The sequence below is a fragment of the Ovis aries genome, chromosome 19 (assembly GCF_016772045.2).
Source record: "Ovis aries strain OAR_USU_Benz2616 breed Rambouillet chromosome 19, ARS-UI_Ramb_v3.0, whole genome shotgun sequence".
Classification (NCBI taxonomy): domain Eukaryota; kingdom Metazoa; phylum Chordata; class Mammalia; order Artiodactyla; family Bovidae; genus Ovis; species Ovis aries.
The window spans coordinates 5,176,744-5,190,908 of NC_056072.1; the positions used below are offsets into that span (position 1 = coordinate 5,176,744).

General features: G+C 49.2%; 1 protein-coding gene across 2 annotated transcripts in view; it reads left to right on the plus strand.

The window, feature by feature from the left end:
* The window catches only part of TGFBR2 (transforming growth factor beta receptor 2), an 88,984-nt gene that overhangs the window by 37,566 nt on the left and 37,253 nt on the right, over positions 1-14,165 (plus strand). For both annotated transcript variants that reach the window (XM_027957940.2, XM_012099309.4), the window contains exon 3: positions 3,748-3,938. In XM_027957940.2, the coding sequence (XP_027813741.1) occupies positions 3,748-3,938 (191 nt within the window). The remainder of the gene's footprint in view (positions 1-3,747; positions 3,939-14,165) is intronic.

The window sequence follows — 14,165 nt, forward strand, 5'->3', positions numbered from 1 at the left end:
CATTCGACCGGCATGTAGTTATTAACATATATTATGAATTGGGGGTATGAGCCAGAGATTAAAAAAGCAGTGATAATTAAGAGAGTCCTCATTTTATTTAAAAAAAGTATATATTTGTTGATGAAATGTAACATTTTGAAGAATTATATAGATGGTTTCAATGCATCAGCTCTTTTTTTTTTAAAGTAAGCTCTATGTCTCCTGGCTGTTAGCAAATGAGAATATCCACCCAGTCATCTTTGCCTGCGCCTTTGGGCAGGAGTCTCCGGAGACTTTCTCCGGAACATGTGCCCTCAGCCTGGACAGTAAATCTGAGAGCCTGGCACATTCCCCTACCCACTGGGGCATGAATCAGGTTCTTAAGAGCTAAAGGAAAGTTCACAGCCAAGACCTGTCACAGTGGCTCGCCATTACCTGCCGGCTGCACCGTGTCCAGCTCTGAGCCCTGCTTTTGCAAAAGGGCTTTGACAGAGGTGGTGTTCGAGGAGAGGGACACGTGTGATGGGAGGTCCAGACGCTTGCCAGCCGAGGGCTGGCGGGGGCAGGGAGCCAGGTTAGTCCAGTAAAGAGGACGTGGGCTCTGCGGAGAGAGCGGAAGGGCTCTTGAGTGGGAAATGTAGTAACTGGTTGTGCGGAAGCCTACAAGGCTGGAGAGACACACAGTTTCTCGAAGGCGATGGACAGACAGACTTGAGCTCAAGGTCAGTTGAGGTGTTCTCTCAGTCATGGTTTCCTGCCAGTGGGGCAGGTGCCCTTCTCTGGAAGCATCAGACCAAGGTCAAGAAGGGGAGAGTGACCACCGGTCAGGTTCAGGGCAGGAAGCTTCAGAGCCCGACCGGGTGACCCCAGGCTCCTCCTCCATGTCTGTTCTCTGCTCACCCTTGCTTACATAGCTGATGGGGATGATAACTTAACTTCTGCACCAAAAGCAGACTTTTTCATTAAGGGGGGTTTCCCTACCCCTAGTCCAAGTGCAGGGGGTAGAATGTGAACCGCGCGCTCCTGGCATTGATGCTTTGCTATCTCAGAAGGGGGGCCCCGCTCTGCCCCCTCCGTGTTTCAGATGTAGAGTCAACTGTCTGCGGAAAGACACATCCAGAGGTGAAGAGAGGGGATGCCAGTGTGGGCGTGGGCATGCTCCTGTGGCCCCACCCCCGCAGCACCGGGGCACTCACCCCACACCCTCCAGGGAGGGCCCCTCTCCTGCACTTACCAAGCTGGAGTGGCTCTGCCTCCAGGGACCAGCCCCCAGGACTGGCTGGTGCAGGGGCCTGAATGCTTGACCACATCACCTCCGCTTGGGACGGCTCTGACGGGCCCTCCCAGCCCCCAGCAGCCCAGAGGGCAGCTGAGGCCTCATCGCAAACCCCTTGCCCACTCTCTGCAGCTTTGCTCCCTGAAAGGACGTTTCCCCAAAGGACCTGCGCAGCCTCAGAGTCTGTGTGCCGGGGCCCTCACACTCAGACACAAGTCTGTGTTAGAAATAGCCGAGCGGGGGAACAGAAGACCGCTCTCTGTGATCTGTCCTAGTCTTTTCATTCATTCATTTGTTGAATTAATGCCAGTTGTGCACTCTCACCAAGTGAAATGCTTAAGTCCTTTTCAAGGATAGAAATATTTTGGAACCAGTATTAATTTGATGACTGTGGTTCTTTCGTCATGGATATTGACAGTCTCTTCAGCTGCAGGACAAAGAAGTCTGTGTTTATTTCCCTGTATTTTTCCTTTCTGTGCTTCAGTGAATCCAAAATGTTTTGCACAGTGGGCCCTGTCTACCTGGGGGGCGCTGTTACAGCACCGAGTGGAGGAAGCCCTTAAGGACCTTACGGAGCCTCAGTCTTGTTGGTTTTTTTTTTTCCTTTTGACGCATGTATATGTGTAGTGAAGGAAGTGAAGTCTCTCAGTCGTGTCCGACCCTTTGCGACCCCATGGACTGTAGCCTGCCAGCCTCCTCCGTCCATGGGGTTTTGCAGGCAAGAAAACTGGAGTGGGCTGCCATTTCCTTCACCAGGGGATCTTCCCGACCCAGGGACTGAACCTGGGCCTCCCGCACTACAGGCAGTTTCTTTACCATCTGAGCTAACAGGGAAGCCCATACATGTTTGCATATATCCATATATGTATGCCCCCTCTTCTTTAGATTCCTTCTCCATGTAGGTCATTACAGAGTACTGAGTAGAGGCCCTGTGCTATTCAGCGGGTCCTTCTTAGTGTCAGTCACAGACGGTAGTGCGTGTATGCAGTCCCAGGTTACCGCCCCCCGCCCCCGGTAACATGCGTGTGTTTTCCACGTCCGTGACTGTGCTTCTGTTTTGCCTCGGGTACTGAGGTTGAGCCCCCTCCCTGCGGTCCCTGTTCTGCGGTTAGTGGCGGTAGAAGGCGAGGGCTCAGAGAGAACCGGCCCAGGGCTCTGGAGAGGCTTTTCTTCAAGCTCCCAGTTTCTTCCTTGTCCCATCCCAGGGCCTCTGGAAGCTTCGCAGAGGAACGATACCATGCCCTTCCCTGGGAGCCTGGGGGACTCGGCGTGCCTTCATTTTGTTACCAAAGTCAAACGCAGGACCCCCCCCAACACAGACGAGCACATACCTGTGTGCTCACTCACCTGCGTTCCCCTCCGGGAGCCCTTGAGCTCTCTCCACAGCCCACACCCTATGGGGTAAGGAGGGCCTCTTGTTTCACGGCCACTGTTTTCCTCAAGACCTCCCAATAACTTGGGGGTTAAGGAGAGGATTTTTTTAAGTGTGTTTTTCAAAATTACTTTTTAATTTTTATGCGATTTTTAAAGGTCACACTCCACTCAGTGATTAGAAAGTACTCCTATACGCCCATCCTTGCGTGTGCCTTACACCAGCAGTCTGTGCCTCCCACTCCCCCCACCTCCTCACCGATTTGTTCTCTTTGTGAATCTGCTTGTGTTTTGTTCCGTTCACTGCTCCGTCGTGTGTCTTAGATTCCACATATAAGCGACATCATACAGTACTTGTCTTTCTGTGTCTTATTTCATTTAGCATAATTTCCCCCAAATCCATCCATGTTGCTGCAAACGGCAGGCTTTGGTGGGGGAGTCTCTGGGCTGTCTGCTGAGCTGGGCTCCAAGCGTGTGGTGTGCAGGGACAGTCGGTTTATGGTGTTGGCACGGAAGGACGCCTTGCAGTTCTTTCCCACGTCGCTCTGTATTTTCCCTCATGTCCCTTTCTGTCGTGCAGGAGACCGCAGTTCTTCATCTGGAAGTTTCTTCTGTTGCCAGCCCCACCAGCTGCTGGCTGGGATGGCGCCCTCACTCACGGAGCCCCGGGCCCAACAAACAAAAAGAGCAGAACCGCAGCCGTTTTGCCAGACGCACTCCCTGAGAATAATTTAGCCAGATTCTGTCCAGGAAACTAGGGATGTGTTGGCAGCCTCACAGGGCGGTCAGGAGGGAAGGTTTAGAGTCACCCCCAGGACCTAGCCGTCTCCTTTTCCCCACGCCCTCCCTCTAATGATTGAATGAGTGAATTAAGGCTTCAAGTGTACTTTCCCAACAGGTCAGTCCCCGAGACAGCCGTCATGTTATGATCTTAAGTGGGCTCTGAGATAAGCAAAGGGGAAAGTGGAGTGGGTGGGAAGGCATGGGAGATGCCAGGCGAGCTGCCAGAGATGGAGCTGTGAGTGACGGGAGGCAGCGCCGCTTAAGAGACAACGTCCTGAGGTTGACGCGGCCCAGACTGCCTTGTTGGGGTCACACTCACCTGCCTTCTCTGCACCCAGGAGGAAGAATGATGAGAACATCACGCTGGAGACGGTCTGCCACGACCCCAAGATTGCCTACCATGGATTTGTCCTGGACGATGCTGCTTCTCCGAAGTGCATCATGAAGGAAAGAAAGGGGTCTGGAGAGACTTTCTTCATGTGCTCCTGCAGCGCTGAAGAGTGCAACGACCACATCATCTTCTCCGAAGGTGAGTGTCCTCTCCGAAGTCTGCAGGCGCAGGTGCGTCCTTCCGTGGCTGGTGGGAGCGGGCTCACAGGCCCCCTTAGTTGCTGGAAAGAGGGGCTTAAGGGGTGACAGGGTCGGCTCCGGTCTGTATCCAGTCGGGCTCCTGGGAGCCACATTATGATTCTTCACCGTGGTTCTCCAGGCGCAGGGCCTGGAAAGGCAGTAGCGGCATCACCTGAGAACCTGATAGAAGTGCAGGTTCCGGGCCCCAGCCTGGCCGTGGCACTGGAAACTCTGGGTGCCCGTCCAGCAGTCTGCGTTTAAACAAGCCTTCCCGGTGATTCTGACGCCGCTCAAGTTTGAGAACGACTGGTCCAGCGGTGGGGGGAAGCTGTGTGATTCGGGAAGAGCCGTGCTTTGAGTCAGCTCACGTGGTCATGGCACACGCTCACCCCTCGGATTTGTCTAAAGGGCACTTACCCTTTGTCGCGTTTGAGGAGGACTGTGGTGCAGAGGCAGTGAGGCCAGCCCACACTCGGAGCCCAGCTCAGCCAGTGCCCAGCAGCTGGCTCAGTGTGGAAGGAGGGCACCCACGTTTCCTACAGTGTAGAAACATGGTCACTGACTTTAAGGACAAAGGTAGTGTATGCTCTTTATCAAATACCAGATAATCTAACAGCATATAACAACTTTAAAATGGAAGTCCCTTCACCTGTCCCCTGACTCCCAGCCCAGCAGATGAGCTGTACTGATGGCCTGTTGGATACACCCCCATCTCTGCCTTTCATCCATATTAGCCTTCCTTCCCTCCCCTCTTTCCCTGCTCTGTCCCTCTCTCCTTCCTACTTACCTTCCCTCCCTCCATCTGCCCATCCGTCTGTCTGTCCACTCTGCCATCTGTCCATCTGTCTGTCCATCTATGTGTCCATCTGTCTATTCATCCCTCCATCTGTCTGGCCATCCATCTGTTATTCTGTGTCCATGCATTCACCCACCCATCCGTCTATCCATCTATCTGTCCATCCATTCATTGTAGCTGCTCATCTATCTTTCAGTACAAATAGTTAATCATACTATAAATATTACCTGGCAATATTTTTTTTCACTCAGCCACTTTTATTCCTTTTCTAAACAAGATAATATATATAGATCTATTGTAACCTGTTAATTGCTGTCTAGAATTGTATAAATATATCTTCAAGTGACTTAACCATTCCCTTGTTGATAGATTGTTTTAGATATCTCGTTTTCCACTTAGTGCTACACTGACTATCTTAGTAAGAACATCTTACACATTTGTGCTAATATTTCTGCAAGATAGACTTCTAGAAATGAAATTTCTGGATCAGAGATATGCACAGTTTAAATTTGGATAATTTACTATTAAGTTGTTCTCATGCCCCCAAAGATACATAAGCATATGAATTTCCATCTACTTTCTCCAACACTGGAGATTATGTCTTTTAATTTTTCCAGGCAGTAGTGAAAATAATATTCTTTTGGTTTTAGGATTGTAAATCAGAATAAGGAAAAGTTATTTTAGCCCTCCATAGGTCCAATTCAATAACCAATCCTGTAGAAACCCAGGTGCTGGGCTGGCATACTACCCCTTCTGCCGTGTGCGTGCCAGCTACGGGGCACGGTGAGCCTCTGCTTTGTGGTGCTCGTGGGCGCTGCAGACCCACCTCTTCCTCTGTGTCCTTTAGCCAGTTTCCCTCCCTTCCTGCTCAGCTTCCCATCTGTGTGAAACTCTCAGCGTGCAAAGGCAGGCATGTGCACGTTGTTAGCACAGCACTGTTCAAAATCACTCCTCTCTCCTACTGTTTCCTCCTCCAAGCAGGCCATTTCGTTTTTTCCTTATGTAATTTAAGTTAGGAGAGATGCTGCAACTAGATTTGATCACACTAGAACATGGCAACCCTGGTGTCCTGGTTTACCCTGTTAACCTTCCCCAAGTACTTCACCTTTAAAAAGGCGGCCCAGACTAAGCCAAAAGAGTTAATCCCTAATAGTGGAATGTCCATTCATATTCACTATCATCTGTGAAACTTTTCTTTCCTTTTGCATACTGGCTTATCCACAATGGAAGAATTTATTTCATTCAAAGGTGACAAAAGTTGACAAATGGCTTGAAAATTGGATATATTATATATGTGTGTGTGTGCTCCTGTACGCTCTTAAGGTGTTAATGACTTCAGTTTTCAGCGTATTTCAACTCATGTGATAATCATGGGCACACGTTCACGTTTTTGTTATCAGACTGTTTGTTTCCTTGTGAGGTGAGATAATCAGCGTGAAGGCAGTTTCTCATTGGACAATTCAAGAAATCCAGCACAGCTGATGACTCAGATAGCTGCGTGATTTCAGAGTCTTCTGAAATGCTCCAGGGAGTATGCTTAAAAATAAGTCTTTCCTCTCTGGTGGGATATTTTCCTCACCTACAACATCAGGCATTAGAACACTTTGGGACCGATTTCTCTTATTGCCACTATCTCTTCTTTATACTAAAGAATGAAAACTTAAGGAAAAAAACTGAAGTGTAATTGACCTGCAATGAGTTGTTAGTAATTACTGCTATATAGCAGAGTGATTCAGTTATACACCCACCCCTCCCCCACACGCATTCTTCTGTATCTGTTCTTTTGTGGCTGATCACAGGGGGCTGAATACAGTTCTCTGTGCTCTACGGTAGGCCCTCGTTGTTTATCCACTCTGTATATGAAAGTGTACGTCTGTCAATCCCGATCTCCCGGTCGATCCTCTCCCAGCCCCGTCCCCCTTGACAGCCACCGATCTGTTGCCTGTGTTCATGTTTCTGTCCCATAGATAGCTTCGCTGGTGTCGCAGTTTAGATCCCACATATATGTGATCTCATACAGTATTTCTCTTTCTCTTTCTGACTGAGTGTGACCATCTCCAGGTCCACCGAGGTTGCTGCAAATGGCATTATTCATTCTTTTTTACGGATGTGTTCAGTTCAGTCCAGTCGCTCAGTTGTGTCCGACTCTTTGCGACCCCATGAATCGCAGCATGCCAGGCCTCCCTGTCCATCACCATCTCCCGGAATTCACTCAGACTCTTGTCCATTGAGTCCGTGATGCCATCCAGCCATTTCATCCTCAGTCGTCCCCTTCTCCTCCTGCCCCCAATCCCTCCCAGCATCAGAGTCTTTTCCAATGAGTCAACTCTTTGCATGAGGTGGCCAAAGTACTGGAGTTTCAGCTTTAGCATCATTCCTTCCAAAGAAATCCCAGGGTTTACCTCCTTCAGAATGGACCGGTTGGATCTGTACCACCTCTTTATCCATTTATGTGTTGATGGACGTTTTGGTAACATTGCCAAACTAATCAGTGAACCCAAGAAGGATACAGTTGATCTTAAACCTGGTCATTTGGAAATGAGCTAAGTAAGCTTTACTCAGTCCTTTTGTGTGACAGAATTCCCCAGTGAAATGGAGGTGTTTTTCCATAGTGGTAGTGAGGACATTTGTGTGTGTGTGTGGCGCAGACTTTGTGCCAGCATGGAGCTCCACGTTGAGAAGGTGAGGTGCCTTTTCAGGAATATTTCTTTGGTTTCCATGATAATGTTCACATTACTTTTTCTGTGGAATTGTAACCATACTATTGCCTAAAGCAGGAAGACACGTAGGAATGCCTTCAGGATGCATTTCACAAGATGCTGATCTGAACTGGATCTCCAAGGGAGCTGTTGGATAGCCTGAGGAACCCTGGACAGGGAGTAGAGAGGCATTAAAGGGGTTCGCCTGCGTCATCTTGCTCCTCAGTTGTCTATTATGTTCATCTGCGGGGGTGAGAAGCTGGATCTCTGGCCATCCCATTCTCTTCCTGACTTAGAGCTTAACTTCTGGAAATGACTAGGCCTCTTGGCCATGCGGGAAAGGGCATTAGCAGTAACCTCAAGCCTGGACTCTGAAAAGTTTGGTTTCAAGGCCAGAGGCCCACCCCCTTCTTAACTGGCGTGCAGCATGCCTGAAACCCAGGCTGTGAAAATTCCTGAACAGCAGTAACAGTGGCCTCTCTCCTGCATAGGAGCCTGGTGTGGTTGTGCTGACTGCTTTCAGGCGCACTGCTTTGCTTCACTGCTTTGCTACAGGCATAACTTCTTTTGACATCATACTGTACCATTTTTTCCAAATTTACTCAGGTATATTTAACAAATAAAGTTGTACATATTTAAAGTGTACATCATGGTGACTTGATATACATATACTTTGTGAAAGGATTTCCACTCCCTACCCCCCTCATCTAGGCAATTCACATATCCATCACCTCACATATTTGTCTTGTGTGTGAGATTATTTAAGTTCTACTTTCTTAGTAAATTTCAGTTGTACAATGTTATCACCTGTAGTCACCATGTTTTACACCAGATCCTCAATACTCATTCATCTTAGAGCTGACAGTTCGTATCCTTTTAACAACCTCTCTCTATTCCCCCATCCTCCAGCCCATGGCAACCACCATTTTTTTTTTGCTGACTTTTTCACATTTATTTTGCTTATGTTAAATGTATGTATTCTTGGATTCAGTTGGACCTCAGTTTATTCCTAATGTGGTTAAAAAGCACTAACTATAACACTGCAATCTGCAACCATTTTTCTGTTTTTATGAGTTAGCTTTTTTTTTTAAGATTCCACATGCAAACCCTACCACGAGGTATTTGTCTTTCTGTCTGGCTTATTTCATTTAGCATGCTGTCCTCAGAGTCTACCTGTAATGTTGCAAGCAGCAGGATCCCCCTCTTTCTCGTGGCTGCACACCGCTCTGTTGTGTATGCACACCACATCTGTGCCCACGCGTCCCTTGACGGACACTGGGGTTGCCTCCACGCCTTGCAGATTATTAATGACGCTGCAGTGAATACGGGAGTGCAGGTATCTCATTGAGATCCTGTTTCTTTGGATAAATACCCAGGAGTGGAATTGCTGGATCGAATGGAAATTCTGTTTTTCTTTTTTTGAGGAACCTCCATACTGTTCTCCACAGTGACTGCACCAGTTTACGTTCCCATCAGCAGTGTAGGGGGTTCCCTGTTCCTCACGTTCTTGGCAGCACTTGTCATCTCGGTCCTTTTTAGGGTCATAACTTTTTTTATGCTGAAATGAAGCCCATGCAGTTAGCTCGTTCAGACTTTTCATTTTACCCACAAAGAAATGGGTTTTTAGAGAGTGATGTAAATTTCCCAAGATTTCACAGGTGGGTCTCCACCATTTGTCTGTGGGAGAGTTGGATAATTTGGTCTGTTTTTGAGGGAATACCATCAACCTCCCATGTTCGGGGGTGGGAGGGTTGCTTGTTAACAACTGTCTCAAGGCTATGGACATACACCTGGTCACTGAACTGTACCCAGACTTCCCATTCAGCCAGTCCGAGGCAGGCAGCTCAACCAGAGGCTGTATCGTTCACGGGCTTGTGAGAGGACTGATCTTCACAAATGACGACTAGTGGGATGCTCATCTTTTGAGATGATTGTGGTCTCCCCAGTGAGACTTTCTGGGTTCAGATCCCAGCTAAGCCATTTATAAGTAGTTTGTCCTTGGATGAAACAGTTTCAGTTTTCCCCTCTGAAAAATGGGGATAGAAAACAGTGCTCACTTTGAATAGGATTTCTGTGAGGATAAATGTGTTTATTCATGTGTGGAACGTAGAATAAGGCCTGGCAGAGAGCAAGTGTGCTATACGTTCTGGCTGTAAAGAGTCACTGTTGTTTCCTTTGATCCATTTGAATCTTGTCTTTCGATTTAGCCAGAGGAGTGACGCGCTTTGTACCAACGTCGTGTTGCGTTCTCCTTCTAGCAAATTCCTTCAGCAGACATGTGTATACGTATTGTCCATCATCAGCAACAGCCCTGGGAATCAGAGGAAATCTGTCAAGGATGCTGTTGAGGAAACTATTCTCTGCATTGTCACCTTGCTGAGAAAGCTGGGAGAAATTTCTCTCAGCTCTCTGCCTTGGAAAGATTATTCCCTTCATGAGGGTATATTTGCTTCTGATCTTTAGGACAGCTTGAAGCATAGAGAGCTTCAGATAGAGCAGGGATTAGCAAACTTCTTTGCTAAAGGACCAGTTCCTGATTATTTGGGGCTTCACAGGCCAGAGAGTCTCTGTTGCAGCCACAGGCAGTATGTAAACAAGTTGGACACAGCTGTGTTCCAATAAAACTTTATTTACAAAACACGCCTTCGGGCCAGCCCCTGATGTGGATGTCACGTTTCACTGTATCTCTCCCTGCAGTGCTACCAGAAGAGCTCGAGTCATGCTTCTGGCAAGTATGTTGGTGCGGACTTTGTGTACTGGCATCGCCCGCTTGCTGGTTTGCCTGCATCTACTTTCCATTTGTCTTGATTCCAGCTCCCATTCTTAGTTTTTCTTGGCCTTTCCCCTGACTGCATCTATCTCTAGGTTGCATGAGATTTTATATTTTTACAGGATGGAACTGTCAGTAAATACGTCAGTTCTATCTAATTAACTTAGAAACCGGGGCTCCAGAAACCTCTCTGACTCAGAGTTCACCCGATGTGGTTAAATAGCGATGCAGCCTCCACGCAGCAATGTGAGTGCCGCCGGCCGCCCGCGAGCTGCCTGCAGGCCCCGAGGTACCCCAGAGGCCGAGTGCAAGGGGCCAGGGCTCCTGGTAGCCACAGAGTCTCCGTCTCTCCTTTCTCATTGTTGTCGAGTTTCTTTTAAATGAAAACAGACTCTTTGGTTTGCAAGCCTAAAGCTGGCAGGAAGACAGATGACTTTTTTTCACAGTATCAGACACGCGGTTTCCTGTCTCTGTTTAACTTGCTAGCAGATCATCTCAGCCAGCTGGGTCCCCATGGGCCTGTGTGACCTTAATCCTGTCGCTTTGCGCCGCCCAGCAGACCCACTCTGCGCGTGGACCACGTGCCTTGCGCGCTCTGTGGACGCGTCTTGGTTTGTGAGGCAGGGAGGGCTGGGACGTGCTGCCTCCTTCCTGTCCAGTCTCACTTTGCGTTCCCTCCGCTCCAGCAGGCAGGGGCTGGTTCTGTGGGGGAGAGGCAAGTTTCTGCCGGTAAAGCAGCAGCAGAATGCTGGTGCCGGGCGGCCCTGTGTGTACTGCTGCCCGTGAGCGTGAGCGCGCCCTCGCCACTCAAAATAGCCGGCTGGGCAGCTGGGCCTTTTTGTTTCAAGGAAAACAAAGCAGATTTACTCTCTGGTCTCAAAGCAAAAGGAAAACAGTAAGTGTGGAAACACGGTGGAGAAAAGTTGTTAGATGAGAAAGACAATTATGGATTAAAGTTCCACGTCTCATTCCTGGGAAAAGAAATCAGTTATTTGAGGTGATGACTCAGTGCTGAAGGAGCCTTGGGTCATGAATGACTTAGAAGCACCCCCCGAATCCCCGAGTACAGCCCATGTTTGGTCAAGGAGATGATAAAGATCGTACATGCCAGAGGGTACGGTGACTCAGTCCAGTGAGGCTTAGCATGTATTTGAAGTGTCTTCAGGCAAAGCAACTGGCTTCTGTAGGTTTTTTCCCCTTTTCCCTAAGCAGCAAAGTAAACAGAGATGCTTTGAGGCCATGTGTGGTTGCCGGCTGTGAATATTTCTACCCTGGAGCCTCATTCTGACGTGAATCACAGCCGAGTGGAATCCATTAAGGACGCAGTCTGTCTCGAGTCCCAGCCCCTGGATGTGAGTGGCCAGTGAGACGCTTGGGCCAGTGGGGCTGGCCTTGTTACAAGTCTCCCCTCTCCCAGCCGCCACCTGGTGTTCTGTAAACAAGACGCAGATGGGTGACGGTGAAAAGGGGCCAGGAGACTGTTTGCTCCTTTCCAAGCACCCCAATGTCCCACCAGTGGAAAAACACTGGAGTTAGCTAGCCACTGGGAAACTGACCCTCATTTCCGCCCGTTCTGAACCCCAGAGGCTGTATTTACCTCTAGTTGGACATCTGGCTGACCGGTTTTTCGGAAAACCTTTTCTGATCCTCAAATAACTCTTGCTTGTTGCTAATTATGTAAAATTTCAATGTTCCCAGCAATAATTATGCCTTACAAAAGCTAATATCAACTTTTAAAGAAACAATACATATTTGCTTCTCTGCTTTAAAAACACATGCACACCTCTGTCGCTGGCTCAGTGTCAGGGACAATGGATCCTACACTTGGTGACTGAAATTCTTCTCACGACTTCTCTTTTTCTGGGGTCATATCCTAGTCTGCTGTCAGGCTGAGGTCAGTCTCGGCCTTGGCTACACATTGGAAACACCTGAGAAGCTTTAAAAAATGACTCATTAACTGGGTCTTAGCCCTGCAGTTTCGGACTTAATTGGTCTGGGGCCTGGTGTCAGGATTAAAAAAAAAAACCCAGCTCACCAAGATATTCTAATATGCAGCCAGTGTTGGAAACCACTGAATTCAAGACAGTTTGTTCTGCCAAAGGGATTTATATGTTTCATCCTGTTCCGCATATAACCTGAAAGAGGACGGGGACAATTAGAGTGGCAGCCACTGCAGGAAGTGGCCAGACTCAGCCCCTGAGGCTAGAGGAGCTGAAGAACACGCAGGCCGCACACCTGGGTCAGCCCTTCCCCGGGGAGTAGCAGGGTGCCTTCATAGAGGCTGCCACCGTGCTCGCCACACTCCACGAGCAAGCGCTCCAGAACGAGGCCAGGGGCCTCCCTGGGTGGGCATCTCAGAACCGGTCAAATGACACATTCATCTGCAGCCCTGAGGAGAGATGGCAGGCGTGGGGGCCGAAAACCAGCCAGAGCATGCTTCGGGCGGAGCCAAAGGGAAGGCAGGGGGTGGAGGTGTTTTGGTAACGAGGCAGGTGTTGGTACTGTGCACAATTGATGTGCTTTCCTAAAGCCTTCTGGCCTCCCTGTTGGAGAAGATAGTGCGGTCACTCCAGCCCAGCCTCTCTACCTTAAGGTCTCTCGAAAACGCGAAGGGCCCTGAGACAGGGTAGATGATACAGCCCAGACCGTTCTTTTCCAGCCAAGGAGCAGAATGAGAGAATTGGGGCAGCAGCGGGGAGGGGGGTCTACACCAAGCCCAGGCTGAGTGAGCGCCCGGAGGACTCTCCCCGGACAAGGGGGTGAGGAGATCCCGCTCCAGACAGCGCAGTCAGCCCATGGAGAAAAGACGGTCATGAGAAGTGTCCGCGTCGCAGGCAGAGCCTGGCTCCTGGTAGGCCCTGTCTCCTGCGGGAGGGACAAGCAGCACAGGGGCAGGAATGCTCCCGGGGGGACAGGACCCGGGCTCTGCCTGCCTGAAATGACCACGTGGGAAACTGGGCCAAACACACGTATGAGACGAGGCCTGTCCGTTCACACAGTTGATGGTAAGTAAGCAGCTTATCAGAATGCGGGCTTGGCATCTGCTCAGCGGGTTCAGAGGTGAGTGCAGGTCATTCTGAAACTGGGGACTTGGTGAAGAGAGTGAAAAGGAGACAAGAGCACAGCAGCTAGGAGTCGTCCTCACGCCTTGCTAAGAGCGGTGGGAGTCCCGCGCTACTGCGGTCCACGTGGGGGAGCGGGGCCTGGTGAAGCGTCACGGAGAATCCTGAGGAACACGAACGATTTCGGAGAACAGATCACTTTATGCTCAGAAAAAGGACCCAGTGTATATGGGGCGCCTGCTTCTTGCTGGGTGGGCAGATTTTAGGGTCTGATAAATATGAGCGTGATAGATAGGTCTTTTCAGGAGTGACTGAAGAAAATAGAGATGTTGAGCCTGAAAAAGATGATTTAGGGAAATGGGCTAAATGCCCAGCAACAGTTTGAGAACTCCCATCCCACAGCAGAGCAAGGCATTGTGTCATCTTTTGCTTCAGAGAATAGCAGGAAAGCTGGTAAGTGGGCTTATGGGAAGGCCATACCTGATTATAAAGAATGTGTTCTAGAATAACCCAGTGTTAAGACTTTCTCCTAAGATGTCTGTCGGGGTGTAGAGTATAGGGCGACTTACAGAGGAGTGGAGTCCTGCTGTGATTACCTTTATGGCAGGTTTCCTCTGCACCTCTCAGGAGTGTTCTGAGGAGGTGTCGTCCTGGAGTAGACTGCCTGAAAGGCCCTTTTCGGGGGAGAGAGGAAGGGAAGAAGTAAATAATGGAGGCTGGAGTGGGATGTGAGGAGGGAGGCAAAACTTACTTTTGAGATATGTACAGTTAGAAGAAAACAATCACATGGGCTAGAGAGAATTCATCATTTGGGGAAAAAGTATTCTCGAAGTCTGTCTAGTGTCAAACAATGCTGTCC